Here is a 27253-nt window from a genome sequence, read left to right as displayed (position 1 = left end):
TTTTATCTCACAACTCTCGTAATTACGGCTTTTAGCGAGCATGAGGGAGGTGAATGGTGCTTCTCAAACGGAAGGCTGCATCCTAAAATTCAGATGATCAGTACCGACTCGTTTTCTTTCAGTTTATTTTCGTGAATTTAAATGTGTGCAGCCTTCGTAGGATGCAGCCTTCCGTTTGAGAGACACCCATAGATAAGCTTTGTTGAACTGAAAAAGGCTCTGAATGAGGAGTCAATTCCCCTTGATGGAATCGACTCTCGATTCCCAATGCCTCGGAATCTATTATTTTTGGAATCGATTCCCAGCCCTAGCAAGCACACACACTGCATACTTCTGTGCTGCATTACGGCTCTGACGAGGTTTTGTTTCGTCGTCCATGCCATAGGTGCAGATTTATGTTTCTGCTGGTCGGTGACCACTGCCCACACTGCATAATGCGCACTTGTAGTATCTGAGAGAGAGGGAGAGCATCCAGTTTTGTTGACATAAAACTGGACGCGGCGGCGGCGCTCTCTCTCACTCATATAGTGAGGGAAATCCACCTGCGATCCTAACGGAGAGGTTAGGCTACTCATGGACTCAATATGTGCTCTGCAATGATAACGTGATCGATGCCTACAGTACAGTCTATGCTGATAGCTGTTCCGGGGCAGTTTTTTAGTTCTCATCTCCATAAACATATATATATATATATATATATATATATATATGGATTTGAGACTTTAGTCTTTACAACTTTACAGATCTTCTTTATGCACCAAGAGCTTGAAACACTCCAAAGAGAAAGGAAAAATTGAAATCGCATCACATGACCCCTTTAAAATAAAGTTGTCTATATTTAGCAGATTGTGTTTAACACGCACAAGAGTGATGATCAGGTCAACCCACAGAAGTATAGAAATTCTACATTGATTTTAAAAAAAAAACTGCGCTGGTATCGGATCGTATCGGAATTGCCCGATACTCAGAATTTTTGGTATCGGATCGGTTCTGAAAAAATGGTATCGTTGCATCCCTAGATCATACTTACTAGTTAACAGTGCCATATCCCTTTGCCTTGGTAAATCCAACAGAAATTGCTACAACGAGAGCAGGTAAACCTATAAAAAGGGAACAGAAATAATTGGAAAGTAGTTGAGTACTTTGATTAAATTCAGTTAAATTTCATCTAAGATTTTAGACTATAACACATAATGCCACACAATGTTGCTAAAATCAAGTGAAATTTTACATCAACTACCCAGTTGGGTCATTTTTTCAGAAGAAACAGATTATAAATGAAGATACGAGTCTAGAAGATACAAGACAAGCCTCACCCCAACCAAGGCAGAGGAAACGTTTGCGTATGATGCGGTTTCTAAGACGGCCAGTCACAGCCATGTAAGACTGCCATGCCTCCGTGAGAACCCAACAGAAAGAGGACAGGAAGAAAAAGTGCAGAAATGCAGCCACAAGAGTACAAACAACCTAAGAGCAAAAAAATAGTAAGAGAGAAAGAAAGAGAGTCCATCCATCAAAGGTAAGGATGGAATGTAAAAAGGAGAAAAGAGGAAGATTAAGAATATTTTGTTGTAGATCAAGGGTTTTATCAATTTATTTGTGTTTGTTTGGTCATACCTTGTTCCGTGTCTGAGTTTGTCCGATAAGTATGAGTGCATTGGAGGAGATGATGGACAGACAAAAGTTGATGAGGATGACAGAGCGTTCTGAGCGGATGTACCTGAAGAAAAACACACAGAAACACTGAGCCAATACATCTGAATGACTTCTATTGCTCGCTATCATTCAGCCACCATGCTTTCAATAGATGGACACATAAATGGAACCTGAACTGATGTATAATTTCTAGTGGCAACCAAGATGTGACACTGACCAAGTGAAAGCATCTGTACAGATCATTGAAGCACAAGATGCAAAGGAGGAAATAGCATGGTGAAATAAAAAAAAAGAAAAGAAAAAGGAAAAATAAATTTTTGCAAACTTTCAATTATTTCAAATATATTTTATATGAAAAAAAATAGGATTTATCAATGCAATCATAAGTATAAGCAAAGATCCCTATGTACTGTATATACAGACTCAAGGTTGCATTAATTGATCAAAAACAGTAAAAACAGGAATACTGGGTAACATTATTACAATTTAAAATAACTGCTCTCCATTAAAAAAAATATAAAATGTAATCTATTACTGTGTTACAAAGCTCAATTTTCAGCAGCCATTATTCCAGGCTTCAGTGTCACATAATCCTTCAGAAATCATTCTGATATGCTTATTTGGTGCTCAAAAAAATTTTTTTTTATCATTATGTTACAATGTTGAAAACAGTTGTGCTGTTTAATAATTTTGTGGAAAATGTGATCCATTTCTTTCACAATTCTTCGATGAACAAAGTTCAAAAGAACAGCATTTATTGAAACTGAATTTTTTTAACAAAGTAAAAGTTTTTACTGTCATTTTTTGATTAATCAATACATTCTAGCTAAATGAAAGTTCTAAATAAAAAAATAATAAAAAAATAAATGACAAAATCATTTAAAAATGTGCACCGACCATGGACAAGGCTGTTGGTAGTTATTGGAACTGACACTAGACAGAATGACCACTTTTGTGAATGAGCCAATTGAGAACAATTATCGGTATTAATTGGCCTAGCTGTTTAGCCTTTCACTAATAACCATGCTGAATAGTAAATAACAACCTGACTTGTTTAGAATTACATCACGTCAAACAATTGATTTGAATCTCAAACTCCAAAGCATCCCAAAGCTTTTTACACAAATACATGTCGCTGTCCATGGTGCTGAAACCCCCATTGCTTCCCATCAAGTAAGTTTCTTTTACTGGTGAACAGCCAGATTTTGTTTCATCAGCGGAAGATCTTGCTTACCTCCAAACAGACACATAGATGATGATGAGGAGGAGCAGGGTGAGGGAAGAGACCCCGCAGCCCACGATCAGTGTCACAGATGGAAGCTGGGTTTTATCCATGTTCTGTCAACACAAGAAATAGACTCAGTTAGCGCTCACAGATGCTAACGGTGCAACAGGCTAGCCGCCTGCTGTCCTTCATGCGATTCTGTGCAGAAGAGAGCTGGGGAGAGTGGGCTGCTGTCCGTGTGGCTCCGGCTAAGGAGCAAGGTGAGATGAAGGTCACTCGGTAAAGAGCTGATACTGAGGACTGAGATATCCAGAGGGCACAGCAGAGAGCTATAGTATAACAACCTATGACTGCTTCTAATGACATATAGACCATCGGAAAAGCTAAATGCCTGATGCTGTGAATTACTCATACAGTGATTGTGAACCCAAAGCCTCAAATATAACACATTTGCAGGCTTGCGCAACCATTGTCTTGGTTGCCATGGTGATGTGGTGGAGAAACAGCAGCCACTGCAGTGGTGTACGCAGCATTAACTGTACCATAGGTGTGAGTAGTGCATGCCTGTGTGTTTGTGAATATCTGCATTCCCGACTTACGCCACTATAATACACATCTAGAAATATTATCTGTTAAACATTGTAAATATGGCACAGCAGAGTTAAGGATGTCCATGGGTGTTACATATTCACAGAGGTGTGCACTTCTTACCTTAAGTCGAAAACACACAAACTTACATTTACACACAAAGATAATTGGTTGAGTTTATAGCCTGTCTTGTCTCCAGGTTTAATGTGAGCACAGGGTCAAGTTAATTAAATCCCTCTGATTAATCTGCACTGCAGTGAGGTCCCCACTGACAATCAAGAAAGAAATGCATCCTCTGAGACTAAGTTTGTCTTCTCCTGGCCAATCAAACACTTGACTAAGCCTAAGCTGTGGAAGACAGGCTAGTACTCAGAACAACCACTATCGAACCAAGGGAATTATTTAGTCCATCAGTGCAGACAGTGAGCCATAGCAAGTTGGGAACGGAAACTATCAAGCATACATTGAAACGTTTGATTTATATGTGTGTGTGTGTGTGTTTAGGCATCTGATAATATTCAAAATAATATAGCCAATATTCAAAACTATAATTGTTTTATTTCTGAATTTTGATGCAAAAATAACTAAATCATTAGACTACAACAATAAAAACTGCAATAAAATATGCATTAGGGATTTATATATATATCGGTTTCAAGGTATACCGCGATTTAAAAATTTCACGGTTTCAAAACCGCTAATATTTTCCATTATACCGTTCCTGCGGTATGCGCTGTTTTTCATGTCTCCTCAAAGACTGAAAGTGTAGGAATCCCTCAGGTTGAGTGCAGTGTAGAGAGTAACATGACCCTCCTCCTTGTGTTGGTTCGAGCGAGTAAGAAAATCCTCAGTATTGATTTGGGGGTTTATATGAATGTGTTTCTGAAGGGAACTGACTGCCTTCAGAAAAGTTTAGATGGTAGTTTCTTTTCATCTCGTCTATGTATAGTTAAAATGAAAGCAGTGTTTCAGCCATAGACTGTGGTAACCAAGGAAACGCCGTATGTGGTGTTCCAGAAGCGCCTCCTACTGTCAGAGAGTGAATATGCGTCTCATTCAGAGCATCTGCTGTTTGCTTCGTTTAGGCATGTAGTATAATTTCACAAAGCTAGTCAGAATAACTTGTTGCATCTTTCCCAAAAAGACTCATGGCTGTGTTAGATCAAAAGGGTGCTTCTACTAAATACTGAGCAATGGGTCTGAATACTTAGGACCATGTGATATTTCTGTTTTTCTTTTTTAATAAATCTGCAAAGATGTCAACAATTCTGTGTTTTTCTGTCAATATGGGGTGCTGTGTGTACATTAATGAGGAAAAAAAATTAACTTAAATGATTTTAGCAAATGGCTGCAATATAACAAAGAGTGAAAAATTTAAGGGGGTCTGAATACTTTCCGTACCCACTGTATATATATATATATATATATATATATATTAGATGTTGACCGATAGTGGATTTTACCGATAGCTAGGTTGGTCCACACTGGCCGATACCGATTAATCAACCTATAGTTTTTAAAATGGATACTGCAACTAAAATAGTGCTTTACTATTTTTAAAAAAAGAACCATAATTTTTAAATGAATCAAATATTAATATTAATTATTAAATTGATCATTAACGTTCATAGTTTATTAACTAATGTTAACAGAAAAAACTAAATTTTAAAAATGTAATAGCCTAAATGTTGAAATTAACAAACTCTAACTAGGAACAATACTTATACAGCTTTCATTAATATTAATGTTACAATGTTACTTATTGTAAAGTGTTACCATTTCATATCAACAGTCATGCTTAAAGATGGCCATCTTTAATTATCTACACAAAGGCCACAGCACTGAAATTCAGTAGCCCCTCACACAAGAACACAAGATCCAGGGGGCGTAGGGGGTTTGCTTCTATTTTAGAACACTTGATTATCTAATCAAAATAACAAAATATGGGTCACACACCGGGGAAAAGCGCAGCGTCGTGTCTAATACAAACTCGAGTAGCAGGTTATCACACACACATGACGCGTCACGTTCACTTCGAGCGGCGGTCTAAAACAGTTTATTTAATCGCCGAATAGACAAAAGTTCATTTCAAGAATGAACAATGCGGCATAGATGAGTTTGCAGTTTGGTGTTTAAAAAAACAGAGCCAACAGAAAGAGAAATCGTGATGTACATAGGCCTATAGCTCAATAGATGAAGCATACTTTATTAGAGCCACAGAAAGACAAACGTTTTGTTGAAAAAATGCACAATACACAATGTTACAGCCTAGGGTGAAGTTATTATGCACATTAATAACTATTTGGGACGAATATAATGTAATTTAATGGAAAACTATGTGAATGGCGCTCTGTTCCGCGGCAGGATTTTCTGTCGGCTGTATTTAAACAGCGTTTGAAGTTTCCCGCACTGTGCAGCGCGCAGCCTCACGTGCCAAAACAATCAACACGTGCTGTCAGTGATTTCCGCCTGTAGAGGCCGCTCTCGCACTGTATAATGGCAGCGGACCATTCTCAGCCACTCCAGCAACAGATGCAATGGGGCAAAAAAACGGAAACCGGAAAAACTATCGGCATGGATTTTTGCAGATAGCCGATAGTTCCAGCAATCAACTATCGGTGCCGATTAATAGGCAAAACCGATACATCGATCAACCTCGATATATATATATATATATATATATATGGCTCTGCAATAATCAATTAATCAAGCGTAGCATTAGTTCTGCCAGGTCATGTCAGTCAAGCTCGCGTCAGCTGATCCACATCTACCTATAGGTATACGACGCCTATCTCAACATTCATACATAAGGTTCTTCAGTATTATCAGCAGCTTTCGCATTGCTCAATAGCTAATTGCCCCCTCATCCAGTCATGGTTCAGCCTTATGATTCTCCTTTAAATCAGATGAATTTCTAAAATGTTACTGAATATTAATGGTATCTGCAATACATTTATGTTGGTTCTCTTCTGTTTACCCTAGGGGGTTATCACTGCTCTCTTACCCAGAACAGAACCATACCGTCATTCTAAACTATATGTTAATTGTCAATCATCTTTGACTATAGTGGTCCTGACAGAAATGAGTAAATAAATATAACTAAGCCACAATGTACTTGAAAATGCATGGTTATTTAAAAAGCTATAAGCTAAACAATACATTCAATAAGTACTAAGGACATTGGTCTATTAATATTTTAAAACTTGCCAAACTGTATGCAAATTAAGTAGGACTGCACAAACATAAATAATAGACTTGCAAAGGCAATCCTGAATCTTTTACAAGTGACAAGCAAAAAGACGATGGCCTACCTCTGAAGAATGTACTAACATGAAACATCTCAACACAGTGTGCGGTTTCTTTTTCTCGCCATCTTCACTGACCCATATTTGGGAATGATGTATTCAGAGCTTCATCCAAGTACAACTGCAGTGTAACTGTGCATTTCTACAAGCTTTAGCTCATAAATATTCAGTCTGGGCAAAACCACAGCAATTTTCTCATATCAAACTGCTTATAAAGCGTAAGACAATCTGACCCATGTAAACCAGAGCCTGGTTCAAAGCTGGAAACATCTGTAGAAATACTGGAGTGCGATTAAAATAGCTGCAGTGTACTATCTCCCTTTATTTCTTGTTTCTCTTTCCATGTGCACTGCAGCCGACTGTATATTCAAACTCAGAATGTTGGAGGGAAAGAGAGGAAGGGAAGTGTTTCTCTGGCTCTTTATCATTCTGAAGCTGTAGGATGCTAGTTGCCAGCGGAGTGGCCGTTGGATGGGCCATTTTGAGGTGGCAAGTGGAGCTGCAGGAATAATTAGCGACATAGCAGTGGGGGTCTGGAGCGAGAAGGCTAGAGAGAGAGAGAGAGAGACAGACAGGGAGTGGAGCCAAGGGGAGGAGCGGTCCACCCTTCTGCTGGCACACGGCTACTCAAATGAAATCCCCACAATATGCTTTCCACGAGGCATGGAACGAGCTAACTGCGACACTCCCTTATTCTGCGTCCATCTGACCAGGTAGAGCGGGACAGGCAGCCATCATAAGGTGAGCGATTAGCATACAGCTATAGCTCTCTGGATCACCATGAGGAGACATGCAGATCATGCGGTCTTTACACACACATCCATGTAAGCAACTAGCAGCACATATGCACACAGGATTAAAACTCTGAAACACAGATAAAAATGTGTAAAATTTAAACTGGCTATCCTAAAAACATTGCTTGAATGTACTGTAACATCAGCCTTTATCAGCATGAAATAAATATAACCCTATTTACTTTAATGCACTTTCCTGGTTTTATTGTGAACGAACAATCAGTGCACTTCATTCCAAATAAAAATAATTTGTCTTTTTAATCTTTAATCAAAATGTACCTCCTCTGAAATGACTTTCCTTTTCTGCTGACATAACTTAGGCCGAGAGAACAATTCAATAATGTTAAACAATAGCCAAGTAGATATTTCGGTGGAATTTAAGCAAAGTATGGCTCGCAAAGCCCACATTTCAAATCCAGCTGATTCAAAGAGTGAAGTAGCAGCACTCTACATTTTTTCCTTGAATATACAGTTTAACTTGGAATTTCACATTAACAATAACATATACAATGGAAAACTATGGATGTCAATGGGGTCCATCAATTGTTCGGTTACCCAAATTCTTCAAAACATCTTTTGTATTCAGCAAAGAAACAATTTTGCAAGGAAACGCAGCAAAGAGTCAATTTTGGGGTGAACTATACCTATATAAGTAAACTATAACTATAAGTAAAATTTGTTGCAAAAGGCAATTTACATTTGTTGTGGTTTTCCAAATTCCATATTTCCATTTTCCAATCCAACTGATTCCCAGAGTAAAGTAGGATATTTTTTGCATTGCATTTAAACAAACCACATTAAGCCAGTAAAATGTGCTACAAAAAGCAATTCATGTTTGTTGTACACTTTTTTGTATTCCATATTTGCAGCTTTGTGCACAGCAGCCTGCATGTAATGATGTGATCCTAACTCTGCTTTGTTATGATGTCACTTTTTCACTTGGTTTCCCAAATCAAAACAGTGTCACAACAGTGACTTCTGTTCCTGATGCAGCCAATCTGAAACATCTTGGCAGAGCAAATGAGAGAAGACATGGCCATTGTTTTGGCCAGTAGGGTGTCAAGCTTCCTCTTCCTCTTTTTTTTGGGGGGGGGGATCTCTGGCTCATATCTGGGCCAAGCTGCACAAAGAGAGTGTTATAGCGTGTTCTATAGCTTTAAGAACTTCCACTGCCCATGCTGTTTCCACGGCAACTGGTGAATAAACTGCTTCAGATGCAGTTTCCAGTCTAATAATAACTAATCACACTGAATGAAAATTCCACACAAAGACACAGCCCTTTCTTGCATTAAACCAAACCAAATCCCATCATTTTAAATAAAGATGCTATTTTAAAGGAAGACATATAGATTTACACAAAGACAACCCTCTAAGGCCAAAATGCACGGATGGTGTGTCATTAAGATATGTTCAATGTAGGCAGTTAAGACAGCTATTTTGAACTATTATATTATTAATCACATGCATTTTCTCTGTACAAACATTTAATGTATGCAAATCCAAAATGAAAACTAGAATGCTTCATGCACTGCGTTCTAGCATTAAACAAAGCTAGCAAAACGTTCCTTTTTGTCACAAATATTTGTATCTATATACTCAGAACACATCAAAGAATAAAACATGTCTTAAATTGTTTGCATTAAATCTGCTGTATGGCTCTGGTATGTCGTGGAAAAGAGGAGAGGGGGGAGTGAGAGAGAGGGATCTGTTGATACACAATGACAATGACGCCTATGACCAAAAAAATAAAAAAGCGGAACATTAAATCACACAATGTCACACAAACGCGTCTTTTGACGTTCTTCGGCGTTAAAGGAAACGATAGAAATGGCTCGACTTACCACATCGGGATTGAGGCGTGCTAAAATGGCGAAGGTGGAGAGTCTGTCACACAAGCATTTGGTTGTGCTGGAGTCGACGGGCACGGCTCTACAGCCTCGCGCAGACCAGGAGCCCAGCAACGACGAGCTGCGGAGCGGAGACAGACAAGAGCGCGGAATTAGATCAAATCCCTGCGCGATAAAACAGCTATTTCTCTAATCCAGCGCACACTGAGCCCGCCGTATGCGAGCCAGAGCGCGACTCCAGCGCACACTGAGCCCGCCGTATGAGAGCCAGAGCGCGACAAAAGACAGATGAATGGACGATGTGATGCAGCGCACACCTCTGCTTTCTGCATGGCCAGGTTAGCTGATGTAAAAACAGTTACAAAAATGTAAAAAAAATAATCATGTCCTGAAATAAAATAAAGTAAAACTTACCGTTTAAGTTAAAAATTGTTTATAATAAATGTATTTTATTTTTAATATTTTATTTATTAAATTATTATTGTTATTATTATTATTATTATTAAATAAATATGCAGCCACACACACAGAGTGCTGCAAATTCTAACCCTGGGTAAATATAATCCTGGGTTATCGTTCCTGTTTCACACTGGTCACATTTTATCCTGGGTTAGTAATCAATCTTGGGTAGCCATGCAGGTTTCGATTTTCACATGGGTAGGCTACATTTGTAAATCCTTAATTTAAACCCAGCATATTTATGAAACTAAAAACATTCAATGACAGGATGCGACTAGCACACACAAATTAAAGATGTCGGCAAATAAATTCGGTGGCTGTTTTAAGTCTACTGAAGCGTAGAAAAGCACAAACAAAATGACAAAGTTTATTAACTGCCGATTATACATTATCATTACAGCTCAACGCCATTTTCAACGTTCAAAGCTGAAAAAAAAAAACGCGCCAAAGTTTCTTCGCACTGTAGAAAGAGCATGAATAATTAATGAGGGAAGCGCTGACTCAGTATATGATTGGTCTGTTGATGAACAACACAAACCTAGCACCGCCACCTTTTTCACATCTCCGGGGCTGAGTTCCAGTTCATTTTTTATGCCCTTCACTCGCAAACTTCCCTTCGTCTTGTTTACTCGGATGTACGTCTTGATTACGTTGCATGAGTATTAAAAAAATAACAATATAAAAAAACTTGAGGATTTACAATGCTGATGACAGTTGAAACGCGTCATCACAGTCTTGTGAAAAGGGTCCATTGTTGACACGGAGTTCGGTGCTTTATTTTATAATAATAATGTTGGATAATTTTATAACGTTGAAGAATTTATTATTATTATTATTATTATTATTATTGCAGTTGTTGTTGCAGCAGTAGTTTCTTGCATCCCAAAACACACAATAGCACCAAACTACACAGAATCACTTTGAAATGAAAGCTCCCAAAGGGCAGTTTGGGGTAGCCTTTACACATGTGCTTAGCCTGCAGCAAGCCTTCCAAGTCTCTTTTACCTGTCAAAACTTTGTAAGTTTATAAAGTGTGGAGGAAAAGTGCAATGGAGCAGAGGACGGATATTACACTGGGACATTGTGACCTGGAGCACAACATGAAGGAAAAAAAGTGTCTTATGTTTTCTATTTACTATCTTGTGAATGTCAGCTATGCATGGTCTCAAGTGTTCAGATACAGAATAATGAACAAACTAATCAATTACTGGTATACTTTACAATAAGGTTTCATTTGTTAACATTAGTTAACTAAACTTCATTTATAATTTATTAATCTTAGTTAATCTCAACATTTACTAATACACATTACTAAAATCAAATGTTGTGTTAATATTATTTAATGACCATGAGCTAGCAACACAAACTAACAATGAACAGTTGTATTTTTTATTAACTAACATTATAACAAAGGTTAATAAATACTGTATTGCTCATTGTTAGTTAATGCTAGTATTTCTAATTAACTAATTGGACCTTATTGTAAAGTCTTAACATTTACTCAATGAAGAGTAAATGTTCTGAATTTCTGAATCAGTATTGGTTTGACTGTGAAAGAAAACTGTGAATGATATTAAAATATCACAGAATATTATAATATATGGAGAGATTAGACACACAGTCATACACTAAAAATAAATGTCAAAAGCTGACTTTTCATAAGATCCAAAGGAACATTAATCCACATCTTTCTATTTTTTGCAAGAAATTTATTCTGTTTTATGCTTCCCATGAAACTTGCATGCACCAATGCAGATGACAATAAAAGCATGAATACCATAAATACAAGTAAACCTTGAGGTTGCGGTTTGTGCCGGTGCCCAAAGCCACTCAATAATTAGTCCATTCCGACACCTACACAAATTTGAATCTCATAATCTTGATGAGAAACCCTCTTGACAGCATGAGTCGACTGTGTCTGATCTAACGCACAAATAATTGTAACATAGACCTCATAATGACATCAATGAAAGTGATATGAAAGTCATATCAAAACATACCCACTCCATGCCCAACTGATCCTAATAGCGAGCCATCAATCATGTAGCATTCTCTTCATGCAGCTGCAACGTGAAGTCAATATACTCACACACACACACACACAAACCCGGGGTTACCGGCACCATTCCAAACCCACTGTGCGGTAGAGCTCTGCAGTCTGGGATACCCATAATGCACTGGGGCTTGAAGAGCGCTGAGGGCCAAACAGTATAGCGCTGGAAGCACAGCGTGTTGCAGCCCCAGGGGAGGGCTCAGTGTTAACATTAGCACATAAACCTGAAACTCAATATATTATCACCCACTGCACAGACACTGCGCATGATACGATTAAGACTTTGTGTCGACCACACAAATATAAAGACAGCGCAGCATGGCTGTGTAATTGGATCATGGGCTTCCAGTCCAGCTGTAGTGTGCATGTTTGCAGAGAACATGCCAAGTGCAGATGCATGAGAAAAGCAAGCTTGAAAAACTATATATATTGTAATTTTAATGGTAAAAGTCTGCAAAAATTAAATTTTGAGCATATTTTAGTATTATTTATATACTACTTTTATCCACATTTTGAATTAGCTTTTATTTTTGTACAGTACTTTCAGGTTTCATTTAAATTTTTGTTCGATTTTTAGTAATTTTTTTATGTGCTTTTGTCATTTTTATTCATTTTTTGGATTTTTAATATTGCTATTTAGGTTTAATTTATTTTTATTTCAATTTTAGTTTTTATTTTATTTAATGAAATATTGATTAAATATAATATGAAATATTGTCTTAGCAAGTTACTAAACATATTTCATCTAATGTTTGTATTATTTAATTTCAACTTTATTTCAGTTAAGGGGGGTGGGGGGTGGGGGGGGTCCAATGCTGTTTCATGCATGTTGAGTTATTTACACTGTTAAAGAGTTGGATTCTCATGCTAAACATGGCCAAAGTTTCAAAAAACGATTTGGAGGTATAACAAGAGTATTTCTGTGCCAAATACACACTTCCGGGTTTTTTACAAGTTTCGGAAAGTTTTTTCGATCATGGCTCCTTATGACGTCATGAAGGGTGGAACTCCTTATATGGGCATTTCTTCCGGAAGAACGAGCCCATGCACACATTGACCAGAGCGAGAGCAAGAGCACGCCCATCAACGCGCTTCATTCAGCTGCACTGCACGGGACTTGCTCTGGAAGATGTCTCTAAAGAAGTGTGTTTTTGGTTGTAAGGGAAAGTTAACCTTGTTCAGCTTCCTGAAGAACCCAGCGTTACGTAAACGGTGGATGCATTTTGATTTTCCGTGGCAGAAACTGAGTTTTGCAAGTGTGTTTGTTGACGAACATTTTATAAACAAGGCCCAGTTCAACGCTGGATTTGCACATCGTTTGATACTGAAAGATGGAGCGGTCCCAGCTAGAAAAGATCCCGGTCATGATTCAGAACTGCAGATGGTAAGTGAAACGGCATCAAATGTCTGTGTTTTGTTGGCAATCGGTGCTCAAGTGCTCGTCACTCTTTAGCTCTGCCAACGGCACGCCTCCAGGAGCTCGGCTGTTTCCGGAGAGAATCGTAAAGCTGTATCTTTCTTTTATAAATATGATAAAACTAAATACTTTTTGGAGATATGAAGGATGCAGTACTACTCTATAGGTACTCAAGATGAGATTGGGTGAAATTGTGTGTGTTATGCCCCCTTTAAAGGGGTCATATGATGCTTTTTTAAAGATTATTATTTTGCCTGACATGGCTGCTTCAACACTAACTGCTGTTCCTGAAACCACGCCTTCTTTCTTTGCGTGCTCATTTGGGCGGCATTATGCAAATATTTTCACATAGTGAGGTAGATATGTGGGGGTGTGTTAGAACGAGGCGTTTTAGGGGGGCGTGTCAGAGTCTTAACTTTGATAAAGAATATCTCTTTGGATTTGAGACTTTAGTCTTTGCAACTTCAGGGATCTTATCTATGCACAATCAGCTTGTAACACTCCAAAGAGAAAGGAAAACTTGAAATCGCATCATATGACCCCTTTAACAAAAATATTTTAACAGTTTTAGTTTTAATTACCAACAATAACCCTGTTAATTGGTTAAAGGTAAGTTCCCTAACTATATGTTGAAAAACTGTAATAAATATAATAGGACATGTCATGTATTTACAGTAAAATACTGTTAAATGAAGTTTATGGAAGTGAAAAAGAACTTCCATAAACCTATTAATTTTCAGTGCAAAATGTAAATTAACGTTCCTAGAATTCCATGCGTAATTTTTTTTTACTGTAAATTTGTTTAATCCATAAAACCTAAAATGTTGCTTCTGTATTTTTATGGTAAATTCTGGCAACCACAGCTGCTGATTTTTTAAATTGTAAATTTCACAGATTTTTTTTACGCAGTAAATGCATGCAAAATGCCTCAAGTAAATCCATGAATGAGAAAGATCATGTAAGAACCAGCAAAAAAATAAATAAAAATCGCTACCGTGTGATTGAAGCGCGAGTCAACAGAAAGCCCACACTCTTTAAAGCTGTTAACTAAAAGACAGTCAGTGACAAGGACGCCTCCTCACATTCCAATTTCTCTCCCAAATATGAACTCATTAATCATAGCAGCTGTCCAAGATGGATTTTAATTTTGCACCGAACACAAACCAGCCCCGGCTCCCCTTCGCTCAATGCGGGCAGATTATATTTCACTGTTCTCTTCCTGTCTCTCAGCCTCTCTCTTCCGCTCCCTTTATCTCACTCCTTCCTCTCTGTCACCATTCTCCTTGTCTTTTCTTTTCTTCTCATTTCTCTGCATTATTGTGTTTTATTCTTGTGTTATAAGTGGTGCTTGGTGTACTATTACTTTTCTAAGAAATCGTATGTATAATATTTTTTTGTCCAAAAAGATTGTTCATAGTCTTATTTACTGTATATACCACTTATAAGGACAAAAATAATATACACATTTTTTATGTTTTTGAGGCTGATAGTCTTATTTAGCTACTGTATATACTACTTATAATTACTAAAATAATATACACATTTTTAATGTTTTTGAGGCTGTTAATCTTATTTAGCTCCTGTATATACTACTTATAAGGACTAAAATAATATACACATTTTTTATGTTTTTGAGGCTGATAGTCTTATTTAGCTACTGTATATACTACTTATAATTACTAAAATAATATACACATTTTTAATGTTTTTGAGGCTGTTAATCTTATTTAGCTCCTGTATATACTACTTATAAGGACTAAAATAATATACACATTTTTAATGTTTTTGAGGATGATAGTCTTATTTAGCTACTGTATATACTACTTATAAGGACTAAAATAATATACACATTTTTAATGTTTTTGAGGATGATAGTCTTATTTAGCTACTGTATATACTACTTATAATTACTAAAATAATATACAAATTTTTAATGTTTTTGAGGCTGATAATCTTATTTAGCTCCTGTTCATACTACTTATAATTACTAAAATAATATACACATTTTTTATGTTTTTGAGGCTGCATTTATTTGATCAAAAATACAGTAAAACTATAAAATTGTCAAATATAGTTACAATTTAAAATAACGGTTTTTATTTAAATAAAGTATAAAATGTAATTTATTCCTGTGATGCAAAGCTGATTTTTTAAACAACCATTACTCTAGGCTTCATTGTCACATGGTCCTTCAGAAATCATTGTAATATGCTGATTTGGTGTTCAATAAATCTAATTATTCTTCTAATTATGTTAAAAATGGTTGTGCTGCTTAATATTTTTGTTATCGTTCCCCCCCCCCCCAGGATTCTTTGACAAATATAACGTTCAAAAGAATAACATTATTTATTCAAAATAGATTTAAAAAAAATAAAAAATAATAAGTTTTTACTGTCACTTTTGATCAATTTGATACATCCTTGCTAAATAAAAGTATTAATTTATCTTAAGAAAAGTGAGTAGTGACTCCAAACTTTTGAACTTTTCACCAGTAAGAAACCACACATGACACTCCAGCAATACACTAAAAACCACATGAAGCACTTTTGCACTGGCAAAGCAATGCCCTGATAACCAATAACAACACCAGTGAGTTTTGCACTTTTTAACAGGATTTTAAAATTCTATTTTTCTCAGTCTGTTCTCCCTTGAGGCAACGGCAGAAAACTTTATATCTTTAACATATCTATATGTAACCATCTAAATGCAAATGTTCCACCCACACTGCATTAAGCGCTATGGGCACAAACTAGTCTTTTGCAGTTTTAAAAGACAAAAGAGAGTGCAAACAGATGGATGTGTAGGGGGTGAAAGTACAAGCATGACCAGGAGGCCCACGGTTCTTTGTTAAAGTACAACATAATGCTGGTGCTCGTCTGTCTGATCATCTGACTGCCTCTTTCAATAGAATCTGGCTTCAGAGACGCAGTCTCAATTTGCTTGCTCTCTTTGCAGAGGAAAAAGAAGAAATAAGATTCTGTTCATGTTTGCTAATGAAACCGAACTTATTCTCATGGTAATACATAATGATTGCATTTCCTATTTCAGCTCTTCAGTGTGTATTTTGAATGTGACCATAATAATTCTGATGTAAATTCCGCAGCTGAAGCACGTAGAGTGACGCTGTCAGGATTTACCTGTTATGTTTCTCGGCACTAGTAAAGACGTACCAATCACGTCTGTGCCAAGCATTCATTCATTTAGATGATTGAGATGATTATTGAGATGACAGGATGGATTTCCATTTGAATGCCAGGTGCCAATACTTTACTCATAGATTTAAACCTTCATACTTTATAGTGCATAAAACGTCCTGAGATCTGAATGCAGCTCATAGGAGGACTGTTTTTTTTAATGATAAATAGAAACATATAAAGGAAACGTGGGATTAAATCTACATCTGTGTAACTGCTATTTCTCTAACACACTCAAAAAATACATAGTAAATACATACTAAAAATAATGATGTATTTAGAATACTAAAATACTAATAAAATACTAAAAACACTTTACAATAAGGTTCAATTTATATTAATGTTAATCTCTACATATACTAATACACTTTTCACATGTAAAGTTCTAGAAATTGGCATACACCAGTGTTTAAAATTTGGGTTCAGATAAGATTTTTAAGTTCTCATATGTTAATGTCCTTATTTATGTATTTATTTGTTTGTTTGTTCAAAAATACAGTATAAAACAATAATTGTGAAATATTATTACAGTACAATTTAAAATAACTTTTCTTTTTTTAAATATATTTTACATAATAAATATATTTGAAAGATTCCAGTGATGGCAAACAACACAATATTTATAAATCAGCACTACCCAAGATTAATAAATGCTGCAAAAAAAAATGTTGTTCACAATAGGTTCATGAATCATGATACCTTGGATTATCAAATCGAACCTTTTTTTAAAGTGCTACCAAGACAATACAAAAATGAAAGCTTTCATATGGCAGTATGATCTATTTACCATCATCTTTCTACCATCATTTTTTCTAACAATATTTTTGGACAAACTACTGGTGGCCCTCAAAAGCAGTTGGTCTATTGCATCTCAGGTTGCAAGGATCACAGCAATCAGTGTAAATATTCGTGATGCACATTTGGCTTTTACCAATACTAGTTGTATCTTGAATATATAAACCAACATAAATATAAAAATAAAATGTCTACAGCCACCAAAGTACCTCGTGTTAACATGCTAAAACACTTATACAACTTTATCCTTGTAACATATTTCAGTTCTTCTACAGAGAGTGCATGTCTGCAGCCAGAACCTTCTTGTCTTTTTCCCTCTCTCTGCTCTTTCTAACCATTTTCTCTTGTAGCCTGCTTTGTGTGTCTCATCTCTGCCTTAATTGAAAGTGTGTTTTCAGTGATGTGTATACAGTACAGAAGGAATGTGGCATGCAAAAATCATCCAGTGTCAAAATGGAGTCAGTGCTGGGTCAAGTGAAGATCAAGGCAGCTATCTGCAGGATTCAACATCTCCTGTCACTGAGGTTGCATCAGTGTAACATACATTTAATATACTACAGCATGTTGTCTCTAACCCTTTATCAACACACCCCTCTTTAAGCCTTGGAAAATACACCCTACTGTATGACTGAAGATTTCCTGCAAAACTCAACAGACAGCAAAAACAGATTTAAATTAATAAACGGCTTCTCACCTGTCATTCTCATCCCAGGAAATGCAGGTTTGGTTTGTGGTACCCTGTGGAGAGAGTAAGAGTGCGAGAGGCAGAGAAGGATGTCACCTTGTGATTTTGCCTTGCAAATATGTATTGGTATACATTACTATTTTTCAAGTAGTTTTTGATGCTGTGTGTGGTAGTAATGATAACTGTTGTATGTTAATCTTTAATTTTTATTTTTTTTTTTCCAAAAATGTGAAATCTTGGACTTGCTAACAGTCAATTAAGTTGGGAAAAAAGGTAAGCAGGACAGGAATAACAGCAATATTGAGGACACTAAAAATAAATAAAAAGATGTACATATAAACACAAACTTAATTGAAAATAATTAATGGAATAATAATAATACATTTAAAAATGATAGAAAACAAAAATGAAAATAATTAAAACATTTTTTTCCAAAAATAGTGAAATTCTAGAAAATGGCTAAACACTCATACAACTAGAAAGTAATTATTAAAATAAAATTAAAAGTAATTAATTCAAATTAAATTACAATTAAAAATCATCCTACAGTATGTGAGAGAAAAAGTCCCATGCTGGAAGAATTCTTCTAAAAGAATAAAATTAAAAATGAATTCATGTTAATGTGTCAGAGTGACATAGTTTGAATAATATTGGAACAAGGCTGTACACATATCGCGTTTGATGCAACATATGGGTTTAAAGGGCAGACTGACTTACATTGTAAAGGTGTGAGAACTCTATCTCTAGTGGAGTTGAGAGGGAGCTGGGAGTGGGTTTGATTGTCACAGAGATCACCCTGGAGTTCAGCACTGTGCTATTTCTGTGAAAATATAGAGAGAGATGAGAGAAAACATGAGGACTGCAAAAAAAAACAAAAAAAACAGAAGGGGGAAGAAGAGAGGAGGTCACGATCTTCAAAGAAGCTCCCATGTTCCCATGTGACAAACATAGTATGAGACACTTCACTTTGTGCTGTGGTAAATGTGCATGTCATTTGCTCATAGAGTATATTCTTTTTTGACACTTTTTGTGTCACCAGATATCTGTTTCAAAATCACCACATTCCAAGAAAAAGAGAAAAATGAGAAAGACAGAAAACAGACAGAACAAAAATTACCAACCTTTCTGTTGAACCCTAAAGATGTTTCGATACATTTAGACATCTTTCAACTATTCAGAAAGGCTATAAAACTATTACAAGGCAAGTGTATTTTTTATGTCTTTGTTTTTATGTAATTCTTTCTGATATTGCAGAGTGTCCTTTTAAAAGTCCCTTTAAAGGAACAGATCACCCAAAAATGAAAATGTCATTTACTCACTGTCATGTCATTCCAAACCTTTATGACTTTCTTTCTTCTATACGGGCATAAAATACATTTTGAGAAATATATATATATATATTTTTTTCTCTGTTCATCAGTCAGTGCTAAATGGTTAGGCATACACATATAGCTGTGAAAATGTTTGCCAAGATAAATAAAATATAAAATATGACAATAATGGTATGAAATCTATCACTACTTTAGCTCAAATAATGCTAAAACTTGAAAAAGTGTATCAGGTTGGTCTTTCTTTAAAACCAAGAAAACAGCAACAGAGAGAGAAACCAATTGAAATGCACAAAGTCTCAACATAAAATGAAAGCAAAGTCTCACCTCTGTAGAGAGAGAATACTGCCCAAGTTTCTATACAGTACGATACCAGTCACAAATGCTGAGGCGTCATCTTCATCTATAACACAAACACACACACACATACTTTATAACAGATATACAGTATCACCTCAGTTCCTGTTAAATAAAAAGGCATAAAGCAAAGCGATGAGGAAAAGAAATGATATAAGAGGTCATTGAGATACAGACTTGATTGGTGTGTAATCAAACCCTTTATTTAGAGCCCTGTAATGTAACTGGAGGTGAGATTGCAGGTTGCTCTCTCTCTTCCTGTTTCTCGCTATTTTACCCTGCAGCTTCTCACCTATGAGTTGGGCAACATGACTAATCACTTAACATATGCTTGCACAGACCTTCATTACACACACAAATACACAGCGTGTTCCAAGAGTTATCCTTTTTTAATGAACACACACAGGTTTCCATGTTTTATGGGGACATTTCATAGGGGTATTGATTTTTATACTGTACAAACTGTATATTCTTTGCCCGTACCGAACCCCCTAAACCTACCCCTCACACAAAACTTTCTGCTATTTTAGATATTCAAAAAACTTCATTCTGTATGATTTATAAGCTTGTTTCCTCATGGGGACCAAAAATGTCCCCACAAAATCAAAATTTACTGGTATTACTATCCTTGAAGGAACATTTCATTTGGTACTCATAATGTAGGGAACACCAGGTGTATACACACACACACACACACACACACACTAGTGTTCAAGACTTTGAGGTCAGAATGATTTTTTAAAGAAATTAAAATTTTTATTCAGCAAGAATGTACTTTCTATTCATTAAAGAATCCTGGAGAAAATAAATGCATCATGGTTTACACAAAAATATTAAAATGATTCCTTTATACAACAAGAATGCATTAAATTGTTTAAAAGTTACCGTAAAGACATTTGTTTTTCATGGTTTCCACAAAATACTAAGCAGTACAACTGTTTGCAATATTGATAAAAATAAGAAAATATTATTTGAGCAGCAAATCAGCATATCCATCTGGTTTTCAAGCTACACTGCTCTAAATCATGCCAAAACCTGTGGCAGACTGGCATGAGCTGTAAGGGAGAGAAAGAGTGAGAGTCTGTAGGGGGGTGCCAGGCGGCGGGCAGAGGCCACAGCTCCAGGGCTGGCAAATCAGCATATTAGAATGATTTCTGAAGGATCATGTGCCACTAGAGTAATGGCTGATGAAAATTCAGCTTTGCCATCACAGGAATAACTTGCATTTTAAAATATATTCAAATAGAAAACAGCAAATTGTAATAATATTTACCAAAATTACAGGGCTGCAGCTGAGGTCCCATGGGCAAGAACACAGACCGATGGAGGGGGACAGGGGGCTGGGGGCGTGACAGTTTTGAGCTCCCTCGGGGTAATCGGGTTTCTGCTTGCCCACCCCTCTTCCCCTCCTTTTAATACGCCAAAGCCATGATAATGCGAACAGATGAGACCCGAGAGGGCATTTATGGACAACACAAGGTACTAGAGGAATGTACATTGTTTAAAAAAAAATTAAGTTTGAGACTTTCAAGTCCACATGAAATATTTTCCAGTTTACGGGACCTTTGAGCCACAAAGAAATGTGAATTACTTGAAACTACATAAAAACCCATGTTAGACCAACAGAATTCCCCAAAATGCTGTTCTGACTAGTCTAAAATAGTTAAGATAACAATTAAAGAACCTACATTTTGAATATATCAAGCTGCATTGAAATTTTTAATTTTCTCAAGAATTCTTTTTTTACATTGAATTTAAAAAAATGGTAGGATTTACTTAGAAACTATTTTTACTCAGAAATTGCTAGTCAATTTTACAAATAATTACAAAGAAATAGCAGGTAACACATTGAATTAAATGTGAACTTTTGAAGTAGAAAGACGGAAATAATATTTTATAGTAAAACTTACTCCAATAATCTTTTAATTAATTGAAAAAATATATCTTTTACAGTATGCTAATTTAATGTCTTTTTGCTTAATATTTTAAGACCTCTTAAGAAATTTACTTTATTTACCTAAATGTATATATAGTTTTACCATAATTTACTATTTTTACTTTTAATCATTTTTATTTCAACCATGACTTCAAACAACAACCTAACACTATAACAGTTACGCATTTAGATTAAGGTTATTGATAAAAAATTTACAGATGAATTGTTACATAACAATAAGATCTGTAACATGCATTTAGAAAATAAATCAGGTTTTAATAGTTTTAATTTCATGCCAACTTTAATAGTGGTGTTTTGTTTGTGAACGAATAATGTAGGTGAAAGAATCATAAAGTGTTCTTTTGAAGAGCAGAACCAAAATTACTGTTTTACTGTATTTTTGATCAAACAAATGCAGCTTTGGTGAGCATACAAGAGACTTCTTTCAAAAACATTAAAATAATCTTACTGACCCAAACTTTTGAACGTGTTCTTTTGAAGAGCAGAACCTTTGTAAGAATAAAAGTGTTTTGTTCTGTTACAATGTGTTTAATTGGATTCAGTCTATCAAATTCCTCTCTCATTCTAAAATCATCTTTAATATAAAAGCTCATCTCAGCATGTCCAAAGCTTGACGACCTGTCAATCCAGCACTGGTGGCATGGCAACAGATCTCCCAATGGGAAAGGGAATTAAACCTAATTGCGCCTGATTGGCTCCTGCCGACTCCTGATTAAGTAGCAACTCCTCTATTAGTATAGTCGCGGGGGAAGAAGCATCTTAAATGACCTGTAACGTCGGACATGGCAAGGATTAAACAGCCTACAGCAATCAGCTCTCTAGCGAAGGAGATAAAATCCGTCAAACAAACAGAGATTTGTTATGAATACAGTTTTCTACTGTTTTACTAGAGTAAACAGCACAGAAGAGACATTAAATTATTCAGAGATAAAAAAGGGAATGGAATGAGTAGAATACAGGCATAAAAATGGAATTTACTGATAAAATTGTTACATTTTATGAATTCGGGGAAAAAAAATTAAACAGATTTCATAATGTCCTAGATGAGCAAGCGCACAATGCAGGCCAGATTCAAACCTGTGCTTCCCATATGAGCACCAAGGCTCAATGTGTCTGTGTACCACTAGGCCACTAGAGATAAAATCCGTCAAACAAACAGAGATTTGTTATGAATACAGTTTTCTACTGTTTTACTAGAGTAAACAGCACAGAAGAGACATTAAATTATTCAGAGATAAAAAAGGGAATGGAATGAGTAGAATACAGGCATAAAAATGGAATTTACTGATAAAATTGTTACATTTTATGAATTTGGGAAAAAAAAATTAAACAGATTTCATAGTGTCCTAGATGAGCGAGCGCACATGAGCGCACATGAGCGAGCGCAGTTGTGTGAGACTTTGTGTTTCTTACCTGGTTTTCCAGTGACCAGGATGTTTTTAGCCACTCTGGCTTTGTCCTCTGAGTTGCGAGCCCAGTCCACCATCCCCCTCCACCCCTTCATGGGGAAAGTGATATCTGCATTTCCTGCGACAGGCCGCTTGTGAATACTCAACACTGGAGAGAGAATCCAGAGGGAACTGTAAGATCCATGGCAACACCAATATCCTGACTCACTGCACAGCGATCACATCTCAACTAGAGAAAGTGTCATGCTGTCAGATGACTCCCCCATACAAACTCTCTCAGCTCAAACGCTTTCATTCTCTTATGATCTCAGCCTTCTGCTGCCAGCCATATTCTCTGTACCACTTCACGGCGACAGTATTTTAATCACTGAATGAATTCCCGAAACTTGCATAAGAAGCATTTTTATTTATGAAACTCGAAAAATAAATCCGTGCAAATCTTTTATAAAGCCATTTGTACTTTTCACATCAATGTGATGGAACAATTTACATACCAATGGTTTTACGTATGATTTATACAGAAATTTGCACTGCCTGTGTTTCAAGACTTTCAAACTAAGTAACCAACTAATTAATCTCAGCTTCAGAACTTGTGTTTACAAGATACAGGGCCTACATAATGTTAGACATCATGTTTTTCTTCTACTATATAAATACAGTAACTAACTGGGTAGTTTCACTTTTTTGACAGACAGTACAGAGGAAATATATTTCAAATAAAAAAAAAATATTTTAAACTTCCTATTCATTAAAAAATACTGAAAATGTTAACACAGTATCCACAAAAATATTAAGCAGCTCAACTATTTTCAACACTGATAATAACCAGAAATGCTTATTGAGCAACAAATCGGCCATTTTCTGAAGTATCATGTGCTGAAAATTCAGCTTTGCCATCACAGGAATAAATTACATTTTAAAATATATTAAATTAGAAAACAGTTATTTTAAATTGTAACATTTCACAAAATTATTGTTTTAACCACTAGGCCATGGCCCTGACATCACATTTGTGACCCTGGACCACAAAACCATAAGTATAAGTCATAAGTCATAGGTAGCACAGGTATAACAACACATTGTATGGATCAAAATGATAAAATTTACTTTTATGCCAAAATAATTAGGATATTAAGTAAAGATCATGTTCCATGAAGATATTTTGTAAATTTCCTACCATAATTGTCCTCATTTGTAAGTCGCTTTGGATAAAAGCATCTGCTCAATGACTAAATGTAAATGTAAATATAAATATATATAGGTGATTTTGTGGTGTTGTAATTAAAAGCACAAGCACAAAAAAGATTACAGCCATTTAAAACTATGAGAAAGGGTCATAGGTAATCACCCATGTTCCAGATTTTCAAATAGTTGCATCTCGACCAAATATTGTCCTATCCTAACAAACCATACATCAATGGAAAGCTTTCAGATGGTGTATAAATCTCATTTTCAGTAAATTGACCCTTATGACTGGTTTTGTGGTCCTGGGTCACATTTTTGCATCGAAATCTAGGTTGCAGTAGAGACATTAAATTACTTGGTGAAAAAGAAGGGAACTGGTAGGCCAGATTTGATCAATGTACGTGTGTGCTGATTGTTACTAACTCTGTACAGTACTATTCATGTTCTTAAGTTCAAGTTCTTGTGCATTATTTTCCATCTATTGATGAATGTTTGGTGTTACATATACATCTGCATCTCAAAGCTTTGCATGGGACTGATAGGTCATTGCTGTAGGACAGGTGTTGTCACAAAGGGAGAATCTGAGCTCATGGGCAGCTCAGTGATTCAGAGGTAAACAGAACCTCTCACACACCCTTTTAAACTCTGCCAGCTGCGGCCCACAACGTATGACCATGAAGGTTCATCTTCCCGCTGTTTTTACGAACCTGGGTGCTGAGTAAACCATAGTCCGTTCTGTATGCAGGAGAGATGTGCGAGGTTTAGAGTGTGATTCCAAAGCTATAAAAATGCCTAGAGCTATACATATTTGGAAATCAGTGTGAGCAACATATCAGATTCATTGCTCAGGGATTGGTCATGATTTCCAAAGGGATATTGTCTGTTACTGCATTCTGATGAATATGAAAATGTTCAAGGTGTGTGAAAGTGTGTGTGAGTAATAGTGTTGGTGGTGATTTCAACTGGTCATCTGTTTCAGCACCATCAAAAGCCTAAATTGATTTTAATTAAACAAATTATATACACTATCGTTCAAAAGTTTGGGATCAGTAAGATGTTTTTAAACAAAGTTTCTTATGCTCATCAAGGCTGTATATATTCGATTAAAAATACAGAAAAAACCCTGTAATTTTGTAAAATATTATTGCAATTTAAAATAACAGTTTCTATTTTAATATACTTGAAAATATAATTTATTCCTGTAAAGCAAATTCATTTTCATCATCCATTACGCCAGTCTTCAGTGTCACATGATCCTTCAGAAATCACTCTAATATGCTGATTTATTATCAATGTTGGAAACAGTTTTTGCTGCTTTATATTTTTTTGGAACCTGTGATACTTTTTTCAGGATACTTTTATGGATAAAAAATGAAAAAGAACAGCATTTATTCAAAATAGAAATCTTGTGTTACAATATACACCACCGTTCAAAAGTTTGGGGTCAAAATTTTTTTCTTTCTTTTGTGAATACTTTTATTCAGCAAGGATGTGTTAAATGGATATAAAAAGTGACAGTAAAGACTTATATTGTTAGAAAAGATTTCTATTTTAAATAAATGCTGTTCTTTTTAAATATTTATTCATCAAAGAATCCTGAAAAAAGTATCACAGGTTATAAAAAAAATATTAAGCAGCACAACTGTGTTCAGCAATGATAATGCATAAGCATATCACGATTTCTGAAGGATCATGTGACACTGAAGACTGGAGTAATGATGCTGAAAATTCAGCTTTGCATCACAGAAATAAATTGTATTTTGAAGTATATTGAAACAGAAAACCAATATTAAAAATTGAAATAATATTTCACAATATTACTTTTTTCAGTATTTTTGATCAAATAAATACAGCCTTTATGAGCGTAAGAGACATTTAAAAATCTTACTGATTTTTTTTAATCTGACAAACATTTCAATGCCACTGTGTGTGTATGTATGTATATATATATATATACTGGGCGCCTCCTTCAGGAACACGGGGGAAGTGAAGGCTCTGGCGGGCTGTGATCTGCTCACCATCTCTCCGGGGCTGCTGGGAGAGCTCAGCCAGGACCACAGCGCAGTGACGTGTTCCCTCACGCTGCAGGGAGGTGAGCATCAGCTCACATGCATCTCTCACGCTGAACCGTCCGGTTTGACATGATTTCAGCAAACTGATCTCTCCTTCAGCAAAGGAGTGTGATCTGGAGAAGGTGCACCTGGATGAGAAGAGCTTCCGCTGGCTGCACAATGAGGACCGCATGGCTGTGGAGAAACTCTCCGACGGGATTCGCAAATTTGCTGCAGACGCCATCAAACTCGAGGCCATGATCAAGGTACAAAAACACGCTTTTCTTCATTTGAGTCAGAGTTTTTTGATTGTGATCACATTTGCAGAATGCAGAAATGTGATCTGAACGCTTCTGTAACTGAAGACAGTCCGTTAACTCTGTTGGGTGAGTTAAAGCTCCTTGACGAGGCTCAGTAATGAAACTCTAGTATTAGAGCACAGTTAAACACATTGGGTTAGCCCATAAATCATATGTTGTCTTGTTTGCTGCTTTTCTGTTTGCACTGTGTTTAGGGTGATGTGCACATGCAGCTTGATTTTATTTATTTATTTTCCCTCTGTTTGTTTCAGGAGAGGATGTTTAATGTGAAGAACGGCCAGTAGTGAAGCAGAGAGACTCATTCAAGGACCAAACCCTTCACTCCCGCTCTGATAGGCCACTTTAGCTGCACTCTCTGGGCAGAAGATGTGACTGACTTCAGTCTTAAGAAAGAATACAGCGTGCTGTGTGTTTAGAAGCCATTCATTTTAACCAGAAACAGATCCTTTGAGCCTTAATGGAGTGCTCTGATTAAACCATAAACCCAGACATAATCTGACAGAAGCTGAAATATCACATGGTCCTAAGTATTCAGACCCTTTGCTCAGTATTTAGTAGAAGCACCCTTTTGATCTAATACAGCCATGAGTCTTTTTGGGAAAGATGCAACAAGTTTTTCACACCTGGA

The 27253-nt window shown here is 36.1% G+C and overlaps 1 protein-coding gene across 1 annotated transcript in view; it reads right to left on the bottom strand.

Annotated features, from left to right (window-relative positions):
* LOC107705261 (brain-specific angiogenesis inhibitor 1) overlaps positions 1-27253 on the bottom strand; it is a 104258-nt gene that overhangs the window by 17431 nt on the left and 59574 nt on the right. Inside the window, exons 14-22 of the mRNA XM_016508476.1 lie at positions 23074-23217; positions 19674-19749; positions 18736-18838; positions 18028-18071; positions 9410-9536; positions 2891-2994; positions 1618-1720; positions 1317-1467; positions 1031-1100 (exon numbers count right to left, since the gene is read on the bottom strand). Of these exons, the coding sequence (XP_016363962.1) occupies positions 1031-1100; positions 1317-1467; positions 1618-1720; positions 2891-2994; positions 9410-9536; positions 18028-18071; positions 18736-18838; positions 19674-19749; positions 23074-23217 (922 nt within the window). The remainder of the gene's footprint in view (positions 1-1030; positions 1101-1316; positions 1468-1617; positions 1721-2890; positions 2995-9409; positions 9537-18027; positions 18072-18735; positions 18839-19673; positions 19750-23073; positions 23218-27253) is intronic.

Source organism: Sinocyclocheilus rhinocerous, unplaced genomic scaffold, assembly GCF_001515625.1.
Source record: "Sinocyclocheilus rhinocerous isolate Xijiao unplaced genomic scaffold, SAMN03320098_v1.1 scaffold222, whole genome shotgun sequence".
Taxonomy (NCBI): Eukaryota; Metazoa; Chordata; class Actinopteri; order Cypriniformes; family Cyprinidae; genus Sinocyclocheilus; species Sinocyclocheilus rhinocerous.
This window is presented reverse-complemented; position numbering and strand designations above follow the sequence as displayed.